Source organism: Neolamprologus brichardi, chromosome 8 (assembly GCF_056152115.1).
Source record: "Neolamprologus brichardi isolate AB-2024 chromosome 8, ASM5615211v1, whole genome shotgun sequence".
NCBI classification, from domain to species: Eukaryota; Metazoa; Chordata; class Actinopteri; order Cichliformes; family Cichlidae; genus Neolamprologus; species Neolamprologus brichardi.
In genome coordinates this window covers 16,651,267-16,664,548 of record NC_142111.1, presented here as the reverse complement: position 1 = coordinate 16,664,548, position 13,282 = coordinate 16,651,267, and the positions used below count along the sequence as shown (strand labels likewise).

At 39.4% G+C, this 13,282-nt stretch overlaps 1 protein-coding gene across 2 annotated transcripts in view; it reads left to right on the top strand.

Moving 5' to 3' along the window:
- The first annotated feature begins 6,529 nt into the window (after positions 1-6,529).
- Positions 6,530-13,282, top strand: part of adamts14 (ADAM metallopeptidase with thrombospondin type 1 motif, 14) — a 51,937-nt gene continuing 45,184 nt past the window's right edge. For both annotated transcript variants that reach the window (XM_006791109.3, XM_035907916.2), the window contains exons 1-2: positions 6,530-7,071; positions 7,481-7,902. In XM_006791109.3, coding sequence (XP_006791172.2) covers positions 6,993-7,071; positions 7,481-7,902 — 501 coding nt within the window. In that variant the 5' untranslated portion in view covers positions 6,530-6,992. The remainder of the gene's footprint in view (positions 7,072-7,480; positions 7,903-13,282) is intronic.

The following is a 13,282-nucleotide window of genomic DNA, read 5'->3' as shown; positions in this document are numbered from 1 at the left end:
GTGAAAAGCTTCCCCCTGCAGATGAGAGAGCTGCTGAGGACAGGAGGCATCATGCCGGTGTAAGGGGTTCATGGGTGCATTGCCATCCTCTTTGATTGTTCTTGTGTGTATAAAGGCCGCCTTAAAAAACACCTCGGGAACTCAAGTCTCAAACCTCTCAGGGATTTGATCAATATTAATAAGATTGTTAAGACCTTGCTCTTAAATCTTCTCTGGCAAATACGTGGCTGGGCCTTCATTTACCGTGAGCAATAATACACAATCCCTCTTAGGTTATTACACACACTACTGATCCAGGTAAAGTATCAACTGGCATGATAAAAAATACTGATTGGATTGATAGTGAGCTACATACATCCCCATGACTAAGGCTTTCTTATTTAGAGGCAGGGGTTCAAAGCATGGGTGATTTGTTGAATTGTTGAATGAGTTTAAGCAGACTACATGGAAATAAAAGTAATGTAGTGGAGCCACTGGTAACACTCGTTATTGTAAAAGTCTCCATTAGGTTGCAGGGCATTCAGACGTAACCAAGACGACCTGCTGAAGTTCAAACTGAGCATCAGAAAAGGGAAGAAAGGTTATTTAAGTGACTTTGAGCATGGTATGGTTATTGGTGTCAGACAGGCTTGTCTGAATCTACTGGGATTTCCCACACAGCCAGCGTTTACAGAGAATTGTCTGAAAAGGAGAAAATATCAAATGAGCATCGGTTTTTTGGGGTGAAAATGCTTTATTGATGCTAGAGATCAGAGGGGAATGGTCAAACTGCTTCTAGCTAATAGTAAGACAACAAGTACCCCTGAATGAGGCATGTAGAAGATCGTCTCTGAATGCATGTTGAACCCTATAGTAGATGGGCTACAAGAGCAGAAGACCATACTCGGTACTACTTCTGTCAGCTAGGAACAGGAAACTACGTTAAGGCTACAATTTGCACCAGCTCTCCAAAAGTGGACAATAGATGTTTCGAAAGTTTTGCCAGGTTGGATGAGCCTCCGTTTCTGCTGTAAAATCCAGATGGTAGACTCAGAATATAGCGTTAATAACATGAACGTTTGGATCCATCCTGCCTTGAATCAATAGTTGAGGCTACTGCTAGCAGTGCGATGCTGTGTGGGGATATTTTACAGTGCAAAAGTATTTGGCTCCCTTGAACTTTTCCACATTTTGTCACATTACAGCCGCAAACATGAATCAATTTTATTGGAATTCCACGTGAAAAGACCAATACAAAGTGGGGTACATGTGAGAAATCATACATGATTCCAAACATTTTCTACAAATAAATAACTGAAAAGGGGGGTGTGCGTAATTATTCAGCCCCCTTTGGTCTGAGTGCAGTCAGTTGCCCATAGACATTGCCTGATGAGTGCTAATGACTAAATAGAGTGCACCTGTGTGTAATCTAATGTCAGTACAAATACAGCAGCTCTGTGACGGCCTCAGAGGTTGTCTAAGAGAATATTGGGAGCAACAACACCATGAAGTCCAAAGAACACGCCACACAGGTCAGGGATAAAGTTATTGAGAACCTAAACTCACAGGCCACTGAATAAGGAGAGCGCTGATCAGAAATGCAGCCAAGAGGCCCATGATGACTCTGGACGAGCCGCAGAGATCTACAGCTCAGGTGGGGGAATCTGTCCATAGGACAACTATTAGTCGTGCACTAAACAAAGTTGGCCTTTATGGAAGAGTGGCAAGAAGAAAGCCATTGTTAACAGAAAACCATAAGAAGTCCCGTTTGCAGTTTGCCACAAGCCATGTGGGAGACACGGCAAACATGTGGAAGAAGGTGCTCTGGTCAGATGAGACCAAAATGGAACTTTTTGGCCAAAATGCAAAACGCTATGTGTGGTGGAAAACTAACACTGCACATCACTTTGAACACACCATCCCCACTGTCAAATATGGTGGTGGCAGCAACATGCTCTGGGGTGCTTCTCTTCAGCAGGGACAGGGAAGCTGGTCAAAGTTGATGGGAAGATGGATGGAGCCAAATACAGGGCAATCCTGGAAGAAAACTTGAGACTGGGGCGGAGGTTCACCTTCCAGCAGGACAACCACCCTAAACATAAAGCCAGGGCAACAATGGAATGATTTAAAACAAAACATATGCATGTGTTAGAATGGCCCAGTCAAAGTTCAGATCTAAATCCAATTGAGAATCTGTGGCAAGATCTGAAAACTGCTGTTCACAAACGCTGTCCATCTAATCTGACTGAGCTGGAGCTGTTTTGCAAAGAAGAATGGGCAAGGATTTCAGTCTGTAGATGTGCAAAGCTGGTAGAGACAGACCCTAAAAGACTGACAGCTGTAATTGCAGCAAAAGGTGGTTCTACAAAGTATTGACTCAGGGGGTTGAATAATTACGCACACCCCACTTTGCAGTTATTTATTTGTAGAAAATGTTTGGAATCATGTATGATTTTCATTCCACTTCTCACGTGTACACCACTTTGTATTGGTCTTTCACGTGGAATTCCAATAAAATTGATTCATGTTTGTGACTGTAATGTGACAAAATGTGGAAAAGTTCAAGGGGGCCGAATACTTTTGCAAGCCACTGTATGGGACACTGTGGTGTGAATAAGGCACGGCGGGACCACAGATCTGCATTTTTAGCCATCTTTATTCATTCTACATGCATGACACCACAACACCACACACCACTGAATCTAATAGAGCACCTTTGGGATGTGGTACTATGGCAGATTTGCATTATCAATGTACACCTGGCAAATCTGCAGGAACTGTGTAGAGGAATATTTCCACTAAACTGTTGAATCTACGAAGACTTAAATGAGGACTGAAAGCAAAAGGGAATCCAATCGATACTAGCAAAATGTACCTAACAAAGTGGGTGGCAAGTGTATTTATACTGCATAGTAATCAGTCAAACTACATTGCAAAGTTAGACCTTTATTTCAAACAATACCTGAATGTTAACTTAACAATGTGTATTTAAAATTACACAAAGCTTGATTAGCTGATTCAAAGCTGAAACAGAATGCTCTATTTGTTGTGAGGCCAAGGAACACAAAACTGCAGCGCTGTGTAAAACACAGGCAGAAGTCATAACTCATCCCATGTGTCATTGTATTTTTGTCCTCTGTTTTAGGCTCAGCTGTGCAACATCAGTCAAATAAGCTTAAGCTGTTAAGTCAGTGAGTTAAAACTATGTTGGCACTTCGGGTGAACAAATAGAAGTTCACATAGCACCAGATTTAGCAGCTATTCTTCCAAGCTGGCTTCAGTTTAGTGATATGTTCTGTATGTTGGAGCATAACTCAAATGTTTGGCAACCTTTTAATATTTTAAAAGCTAGTGATTCAACACAGTGAACTTTACATTCAATCACAGAATTTCATTCAATCTTTCTATAGTCACAAATACTTTTCATGAAACCAACCCTTGGTGTCAGATCAGCAACATTCTTTTGTTGCTTTTTGCTTTATTGGATAACAGTCTTATCTACAGACTCATGACTTAACTTAAGCTTTCCCTCATGAACTTGAGATTTAAGACTTGCTCTGACAAACTTGGACTTTGTTGAAAAGATAACTCTGTTTCAGACATGAACAGGCCACAGCAATGTCACATTACTGCCACTGTCAGTGTCAGTGAGTCTCATTATACATGCAAGACTATCTGAAATGCACAGAAGGCTTCTCGGCACCTGGCAGCTGAGACTGACTCCAGCACCCCTGTGACACTAAGATTCATAAGGAGTTAAAGAGATGGATAGATGGAGTTTGAAACATGTTCTTCGGAGACCCAAGATGTAGACGTAAATGAACAGTAATTGAAAGGTAGAGGTAGATATGTTTTTGGTAATCTAAGGGTAGAAGGAGTAGTTTATCATTGTAGCAGATTCTTAAGTGTGTTTTTTAGACTTATAAATTATGTATTAAAAAAAGGATGAAGATCCCACGGCGTCACTCATTTTTAGTTTTTTAAAACAGTAAGAGTGGAGAGCTGATGGGGGAGTGAGAAGCCAAGAACGTTGCACACTTATACAATAGGGAATGGTCAGTTGCCACAAGCATTCCCTTCTTTATCATCTATTTTAGCATAATTGGGATTGTAATAAATGAGCAAAATAAATAAGACTTAAAACAAACACCTCAGACCCTAGAAAATCAGAAAAGTGTTTAGAATTCAAATCAGCAGAAGGGCAGTTTTCTCGCACACTTCTATAGAACTGGAATTTGCAACTGCCTACTTGCCATTTAAAAGAAGCCCTAATACCTAACCTGGACCCACAGCTAGAAAGAGGAAGTGTAGTGTAATTTTTGCATTCATTTTCCACAAAACTGAATGAAAAACAATAGTTTTTGAAATATAAAGAAACAAAGAGGGTTAATTTAGTTCTGTTAGAGCTGCACAGGACTCCCAGATTAATCACATCTTTTTAAAATAAGGTGAAGTGAAACTTGTGTGCTCATTTTTAACCATCCGAACACTTCAGACGCTCCTCTTCCCGCAAGCTGCCGGGCAGACTAGCAGCTGCTTTGCATCTCTCTGCATCTCAGAGATGAAAAGTCACATATTTTCTCAGCACGCTGGCATGGCTAGACCACATTACAGCACACATTGAGGCATCCACAATTCCACACTCTATACTGCAACTTTTCCCCTCTGCTGAAAACACAGTGTGGGAGAAGACGTTTGATTCTTTGCAGCTCCACCTGACAAAATTAAACCAGGCACTGTAAAGAAATTATACGCGCCAGATTTTAGGCATGGTTTAGGCTTTGAAGCCCATCTATGTGAAATATGAGAGGGAAATCTGTCAGCTAATATCTTTTTTCTCTCCTTTTTTTTCAGGAAAACTGACTCTTACATGTCTAATTGAACTTGAAAACCGGATTTGGAGACAAACCTATACCGAAGTTTTGATCTTACACTCCTGTTGTAAAGGACAGAGTGTTCTGTAGTAGAAAATTGTTCTGGTGTGTGGACTTAACCACAGACTGTAAGTGGAGCTATTCATTTTAGAGGGGAAAAACAAGACTTCTAATTGAATACTATGTTATATTGTGGAATGTCATTTTGGCTTTTGGAAACACATGAAAAAAATCCTCCAACAGTATGGATGGAAAAACTGCATAAAATCTTCTCACAAGGCAGTTAATGGTTTCCATCTCTTAATGCTGCGGTTAGTTTCCATTGCTTATTAATGCACAAGTCTGGATCACCATCCAAAATCCTCTCATTGCTGCCCTGGGGGAATGACTGCTCTAAACCCACACCTGCTCTGCATTGACCATCCTGGGAGCTTAATTAGCCCAAAATTAAGGGCAGAGTACTCTTATCTGAGGCCCAGACGCAGTCGAGGAACTGGGGAGGAAAAAGAAGGTTCTGTCTAGACACTTTCCCCCCTTTCTCAAAAAGTACCTGAAAGTCAGTCTCATGTTAGCCCAGCCCCCTTCTCTTCCTTTGAGAAGGATTGCAGAGTTGTTGCTTCAGTCTCAGGCTGGTTGTCATGTCTGACTAAGTCTGGACTCCAGCAGACTGAGCTGTGGCCAACAAAATCCTGGTTGCCCGAGCAGATCCAGCATTTTAATAGGCTGTCATTCCACCGATGGAATCTGCTGCACAGTTTTCACACATCCTAAGCCTCAAATGATGGCTTTGGATTTGTTCCTTTTCTCCAAAATGGAACAATATGCTCGCAGTGACATCTGCAGGATTCGCCATGATTATTTAACTTTAAACGCAAACCACTTGAGGTCATTAAATCGGATCATGCAGTGTGTATTTTGTTGATACCAGAACATGGAAAACGTGCAGTTATATCAAATCGCTTATTATCCCTCTAGCCAATGATAGGCCTGAGTTTTCAAAAGGCACACCTGCACGTTACCCCAACATGTACTTTGACTCTACATTTAAAGGATCTTTGAAGGCAGATAAAAAACGAAGGTAGAATGTTACATATGGTAAAAGCAGTTTTAATGTCCAGTGTTTTCTTTATGTTAGTAAAAAGGGCACATAAGGTAATTAACGTTATTTGCCTTGGCAAAAACTGAAGCTTCAGAGCTTTGGTTGCATTTTATAGCTTTTGCTTGAAATAAACAAGAAACGACTGTAGCCGTCAAAAATGTGAAAAACGTGAGCGTCCATCTTTCAAACCTTTACTCTTTTATGCGTTGATTTTCTTTTATCGTCGTTTTTTAGATTTAAATTAATTTTTCATGCCATGTTTCGACAGTTAAAGCGCCCCTCTTCATTCATGGTCGTTATCCTAACGCGTTTTTTTTTTTTGTTTTTTTTTGCGGACTCGTGTGTAAACACTTAGGAGTTATGACAAAGCTTCTGGTTGCGTTTGTCTTCAGAATGAGAACTTTTAGAAGTTTAAAAGTCGCAAGGCTAAATATGCGGTCGTCTAGGGCAGAGATGGCGCTCCCACTATTGGCTGGTTGTGGCTTCAAGTCGAGCAGTTGAGACTCACGCAGCCGAGCCATTGGTGCGTAATGGTGCACGACTGGACTGCAGATGTTTCACCACCGGGACACTCTGTCTCTGCACACATTATCTGAACCCTTCTGAGTTTTTTTTTCTTCTTAGCGTAGGCGTGTGTTAACTTGGTCTCCTTGCGATTTAAAAGTTACCTAAGAAGAAAGAGAGAAAGAAGAAGGGGGGGAAAAAAGTGGACAACCTCTTCAAACCGTCCCGGTTTTTTACCGGGGAGTTGTCGTTATCAGTACCCCAGATGTCCCCCCCTTTGCTCCCTGAATGGATAGGGCAGTCTTGGTCTATGCAGCTCATTGCAGGCCAAAAGATTGGAAACAACTTGTGAGTATCCGTCAGTTTGGCGTCTAGAGGGAAACGCTCAGAAATGCCCGGCTGCTTCGCTGGAGCTCAACTCTGAGGACTTTTCTCCTGCATTTGTGCTTTTCCAGGAGGGAGAACTCTGCTCTCAGTTTGCAGCAAGAAGGAAAACTTAGCGCTGAAGTGGCAGCTCTCACATTATAGTCCTCGCTATGGATTGTATGTATTTATTGATGTGCTTTTCACTCAGTCAAGTATTTTTGGAGTGTATTTTCGCAGCAAAAGCGCATGGTGAGTTATCCATTCCGTTTCCCTTTATTTTTTTACACATGTTTTTACGGTGCAGAGAGATGCACTGTAAAGTTTATAAAGTGGGGGGGAATAATGATAAAAATGAAGCCCTGCATCTATTGATGGGTCATACATAATTAAACCTGACAGCCTTACTGTTCAATCAATGTAGGGTGTTGCTGTATTTCCACTGTGACTATCCACTGTCAGCTATATATAGTTGTTTCATAAAGACAGTATTAATGCTAAGATAATTCATTATGTCATAATAAATATTATTTGTCTATACTTTTTTACTCAATCGTGCATGTGTAGTTTCTGTTTAAACTGCTTAGTTGTCATTTCCTTTGGAACGTGCTTTGCATAGGTCACTACTGTCATTCTCACTTGACACTGTCTGTCTCATCAGAAAAAATCTCTGGAAAGTTAAGTGAATATGGTCTTATCGTGCCATTCAGCACAGACTCCCATGGCCGGTACATTTCTCATGTGGTCTCAGCTGGAATTGGAAGTAAAGGTGCTGCTGCTCCTGTTGTTGATGCTGTCTCAGGCTTTGGCAGCAGAAGAAGGGTGGCCCGCAGTGCCCCTGAGATGCCCTCAGTCACCTCAGCGTCGGCTCAGCACTTATTTTTCAATGTTACTGTGTTTGGGAAAGAACTGCACCTCCGCTTGAGGGCCAACAGGAGGCTGGTGGCCCCAGGGGCTTTTGTGGAATGGCAAGAGGACTTTAAGGAAAAGGCCAAGGAACGAATCCAAGGAGACTGTGTTTTCAGTGGAGATGTGACTGACATGCCAGATGCTTCTGTGGCTATCAGCAATTGTGATGGACTGGTAAGTGCCACTACTGCAGGCATGAAACAGTAGTATGATGCTTTCACTTCTTTGACACTGTGTCAGGCAGAATATGCTTTGACATGTATTTTTTCATATCCAGAAAGTCTTCCGGGGCACTTAGTGATTCCACATAACATCATCACATTAGATAAAAAGTGTTACATCATCTGAAATCCTTTGATGATGTTAAAAGGCTGCTGCCATTATGCCAGCATGGATACTTAATAACATGTTTGCATTGTATTAAAGAAATGTCAGCGTTATTTACAAAATGTCTCTCACAACATCTTTACAATGCTGCCCATCTGTATATATTTTCCAAAACATCCCACCCACTAGGCTCTGTGTGGGCTAGTTTGAATGCTGTTTTTTTTTTGTTGTTGTTGTTGTTGTTGTTATTAGACTCATTTTGCCAGGCTAGATCAGATCAATTTGGAAAATTACAGAACAAACATCTCAAAGGTTGAGCAAGTGCTCAAAAATTGATAAAGGATGAGCCTGATTGCATTTCTTTCTGCTGATGACCATCTGAGTGTTGATAACATAGACGTAACTTCATGTAGCAGGCTTTAGCCTAGCCTTTCAAAATGTCAAAATCAGAGAGCTTCAGGGATGTCTTCTTATTTTTGAATGTTGTTTTTATGCAGAGTTGACATGACAACATAACCTCTCATAAGCATAACATAGAAGGTCTGATAACTGAACAGCTGAACCAACCACAGGACATTATAATGATGCCTTGGTCAAACTTTTCCATAGTGTAGTGGAAAAAGTGTGAGTGTTTTAAACCTTTGGTAAGTTGGTAAAGTTGTTAGGCAGTTCTTAAGACTCGTATTGTATTTTTTATTTAGTGGTAGTGTAGTTTTAACATTGCAAATACCTAAAGCCAACATGTTTGGTGAAATGTAATTACATTTTCTGTAAAATGGTTGAAAAAAAAAAGTTATAGGTAGTCGTTACACAGCACAGTTGGACTTTATGAGAGTAAAGTCCTATTCCTCTGCGGGGCAACCTGCATATGGCCAATAAAGCATTCATTCAAGTGTACAGGAAGCTAGTTCAGAGGAAGCTGTAAAGACAAATTTGAATCAAGAGAGAACTAAAGAACAAGGGGTCTGTTTACTTCCTATTAAAGCCACTAATCCATCTAGCTATCCATTTTGTTAATATCCAGTACAGGTTAATGGGGTACTAGAGCTTTTCCCAGCTGTCACTGGTACACCCTATTAACAGTCATTGTAGCACAAATGACTGTAATTAACTTGAAGAGTTGAGGTGATGCTCCATTAGCAGTGAATTGATCTGTACAGAATACAGCATTATTTACTCCTGCTTCTAGATAAAACAAAAACAAACAAATAAAAATGTTATTCTTGTTTTTGCATATGTAGCGGTGCCGCTTTTTTTATAGGGTAGGGTTCTTGCTCATAAAATGTTAGCATTCTACTAATGGTTTACCGGTTATTTACTGTGTAAAACAATGAAAAAATTGATTGATCTCCTTCCAGGATTAAACTGGGGATCTTTTCCCCACTGGTCTTATTGTGCCATTCGATCTGTAAATGACTACGCTGTAGAATCCAGATTAAAAATGGCCAGAATTTATTTTTCAAGCAAGTAAAAGTGCATTTTCCCCTCAATATTCCAACATATACTGTATATTTAGTTAAATATACTTTAATTTAACTTTAATATTTGTGACTTAACATGCTTTTACTCATGCAGTATACGTTTATAGGGCATAGGACATGTGGGAAATCTCTTGTTTTGTTTAATGCTTTGACTTAATTATAAACCAGCCACATGTGACATTTTGAGATAATAAAGCTAATTTTTAACTTAGCAATTAAGTCTCCTGTGTTCCAACGACTCCTTTTAATATGTAGGCGTAGGAGCCAGGTGAGATGGTATAGGCCATCCAATTAGAACGAAAAAATTCAGCTTATATACTTGAAAGAATTACACTTACTGAAAACAGTCATAAATATTCAGAATGTCTCTTTCATCTCAGTCTTGTGCACACCTATTTTAGTGAAGTGTTGCCCAATATTACATATCTCCAAAGTGTATTAATGCCTCTTAGAGCTCGAGATAACTACATTTAGGCGGTAATTCTCAGTGGGCATCCATGCTTTACATTGCTGTAGTTGTTTAGTTCATTAACAGTATGAAATTGTGGCTTAGCTTTTGTGAGTGAGAGCTAATTAGCTGCAACTTATACAGGTGACAATTAATGGTGGCTTAATATTTGAAACATGCAGTTTGAATATTTTTGTACTTTGCTAATAAAGAAATTTGGGAATATAAATTAAAAGTGTTTAAGTAAGGCTTGGTTGAGCTTTTTTGACCACTTTGCCAGATCCTAAAAGTCAGGTCCTAAAAGGAAACAGCTACTGGACCCCATCACCAAAAAAGTTGAACAATGAAACTGGCTTAAAACATTCTTAGGTTTGGCTTAGTTCATAATGAAAGACCACATTCCCAAGAGGCCTGTCTGTCTTCCGCAGCATTGTACTCCACCATTACCAATATTATGTGCCTCATTTTGTACTAACAGTCTCTTGGTATCACCAGTATAAAGCTGTGTTATACTGACAGAGCAGAGTGATGGGAGGTGAGACACTAATGGATGTTTGCAGTTGAGAAAATTAGAGTGAATTTCCAAACAAGCATGTGACATTTGAAATGGCAGGCTGACCACATTGAGGCTACCTTTGAGCTTTACCGAAGCAGCTCCTGAAATGTTTTGACAAAAACAGCATGCGTGGAAGTAGAGTGAAGATCAAGTCACCGGGAAGCTTTTGAAATCCTTCACAGGAGACAGATGCGTGTAATGTTTAATTTATGATTCCTTTTGTAAATGACTACACATTGTGAAACACTGATTAAATAGTTCATCCAACCTTGAGTTGAAAGATCATTGAGGGGCAGTTCTCCTTTCAGTGATCATCTGTTAATTACAATAGCAAAGACGAAAAAAAAGAGATGCATCAATTGAAAAAAACAAAAACAAACCCTTTATATACTGATTCAAGTCTGCAGGTGACAGCAATTAACCCTGTTTTGACTCTAAGCCATATTTCAACTCTGCTTCCAGACTTGTTTGTCAAAACAGCGGAGCTTTTTGTCTCGCACAAGTCGAAGAAACAATAGAGGGGTCCTAATGTATTTAACTGGTTGCCATCACTACGCCATCACGTATTTGTTATTATTAACACAGGAAAATGTGCTGAAACTAAGAAAAAAGTAGATAGAAACACTTCTCTCTTCTTTTTGAATGTAATAATAGTGAGCGGTATACAGACAATGAAATGCAGTGTTCACATAGAAATCACAAGTTATTTCTGAAAGCCAACTGTGTACCCTTCAGTGGCAACAAGTGACACACTGGCCCTATGCAGAACACTGTCCTATTCACCTAGAAACATGGTAGAAATGTCTGATTTGTTATAAAGCACAGTATAAGAGAGAGCAATCCTGGTGGTTTTTTCTAGTTTAAACCATGTTTTCTTAGCTATTTTCTAATTTTGTGTTCGGAAAGCTTCTGTTGTGCTTTTTCAGTTAAATTTTGTTCTACTAGCTTTCTTGAACTAACTCCATTCTGGTAGAAACGTTTTTGTTGTTTTCTGTTTTCCAAGCTCCTCTTTGTACCCTGGGTTTAAAACTAGTAGACACAAGCATATGGTTTATGTGGTTCATTTTGAAGCCTCCAGTTTGGCATTTGGGCTGTGTTCATCTTTGCTTTTGTAAGCCAGAAGTGATTAAATTCACTAACTTGTCACCTAAGGCTAGTCAACTGACTTGGTCCGCAAGGTTAATGGGATACTATTGCTGTGTCTTAAATCTTACATTTAAAACTGGAAGCTCCTTGGATGGTCTATTTATAATAACAAAACAAGTTAAGTGAGGAATGCACTGCATTTGTGAGCTTTAAAAGTCCCCATCTTGATTACAGTATGTAGTAGAAAGAGAGGAACTACCAACCAGTTTTTAGCTAAAGTTGTTCTACAGGCATTAGACCTGCTATATTTTGTTATACGGATATTAGGCCTCAGTCACAAAGGCCTAGAGACCTGGCAACCGAGTGAAATCAAGGTGAAAATGTGTATTTCCTGAGTGCTTCCTGGTGGTTGCTGGCAGTTGCTGTGAAATCAATCGCTAAAACTGCATTCACATAGGCCTATGGATGCAAGAGGCCCCTGGTAACCACTGGTTACTAGATAAATGTGTGTATTTTGCAACTGGTTGGGGAATAGTTGATGGAGGTTGCTGGCAGTCACTAGGGTGAAACTAGTCGCAAAGAGATATGCTGTGCACCACCCAAAAATCTTCTTTTCGTTACTTTGCTCACTAACAGGTTGTTTTATTAGAGGTAGTTTTATTAGAAGATGCCAACTTGTCTGCAGACTCATGCAAGCTCCTCGCCAGGCAAGAGTGAAACTGGTAAAAATGCAATTTGAAAAGACCATTTGCATTCAGAGTAAAAGTTGAACCTTTTGAAATGTGTTGAAAATGTGTTGATATTCTCCATTTCTGTTTTGTGTCACACTTTTTGCATTTTACTTGAATTGTCAAAGGCGATCTATTATTTCTCTACAGGTCAGAGAGTAAATGGAGAGTCTTTTCAAATAAGTTGACAACCTCCATGCAAACTACAGGCAGCTATTTATAATTTAAAACCATTTTTTTTGTTTGTTTTTTTGTTTTTGTTTTTTTTTACAAATTTTTCCAAAAGTAGAAACTATATTAGAAACACCCTTCAAACATTTTACAAGTGTTGATGAGGGACAGTTTGTCCACCAGAGGGCACTATACAACATGGTTAAAAGTGTTTAGAACACCACAATAAGCTCATCTGAGCCAAGTAAGGTAGGAGGTAAATAAGTAACTTATGACAATATTTCATAATATCTCATGTAGGTTTACTGAAAAAAAAACTACACATAACAAATGTTGGGGAAATCTATTTAAGTTTGTTTATGTCTGACAGAAAAAAAAATTGACTAATAGATTGGATATTTAAATCACCAAATATCAGTGTAAGTCTTAAAAATCTGCTAGCAATTGAAGCAATCATGAGGGGTCAGCAACCTCCTGCAACCGCTCACCAACTGGTCAGGAAATACACATTATTCCCTAGCAACTGGAGGTTGCCCCAAAATAATAAAAGCAGATAAGAAAATTTTGTTACAGGAGTGTCCTTCACAACATAAACCATTGGGAAAGCAGTATGATATATGAGGCTATATGATATATGAATAAAAGATAACATCAAATTAACATCATTTTGTATATATTTTTAGGTAAGATTTGAGCATGCTCTTACTCTGAAGCAAATGTCTGATTCATTGTTTCAAAGGCAAATTGTTATGAGGTA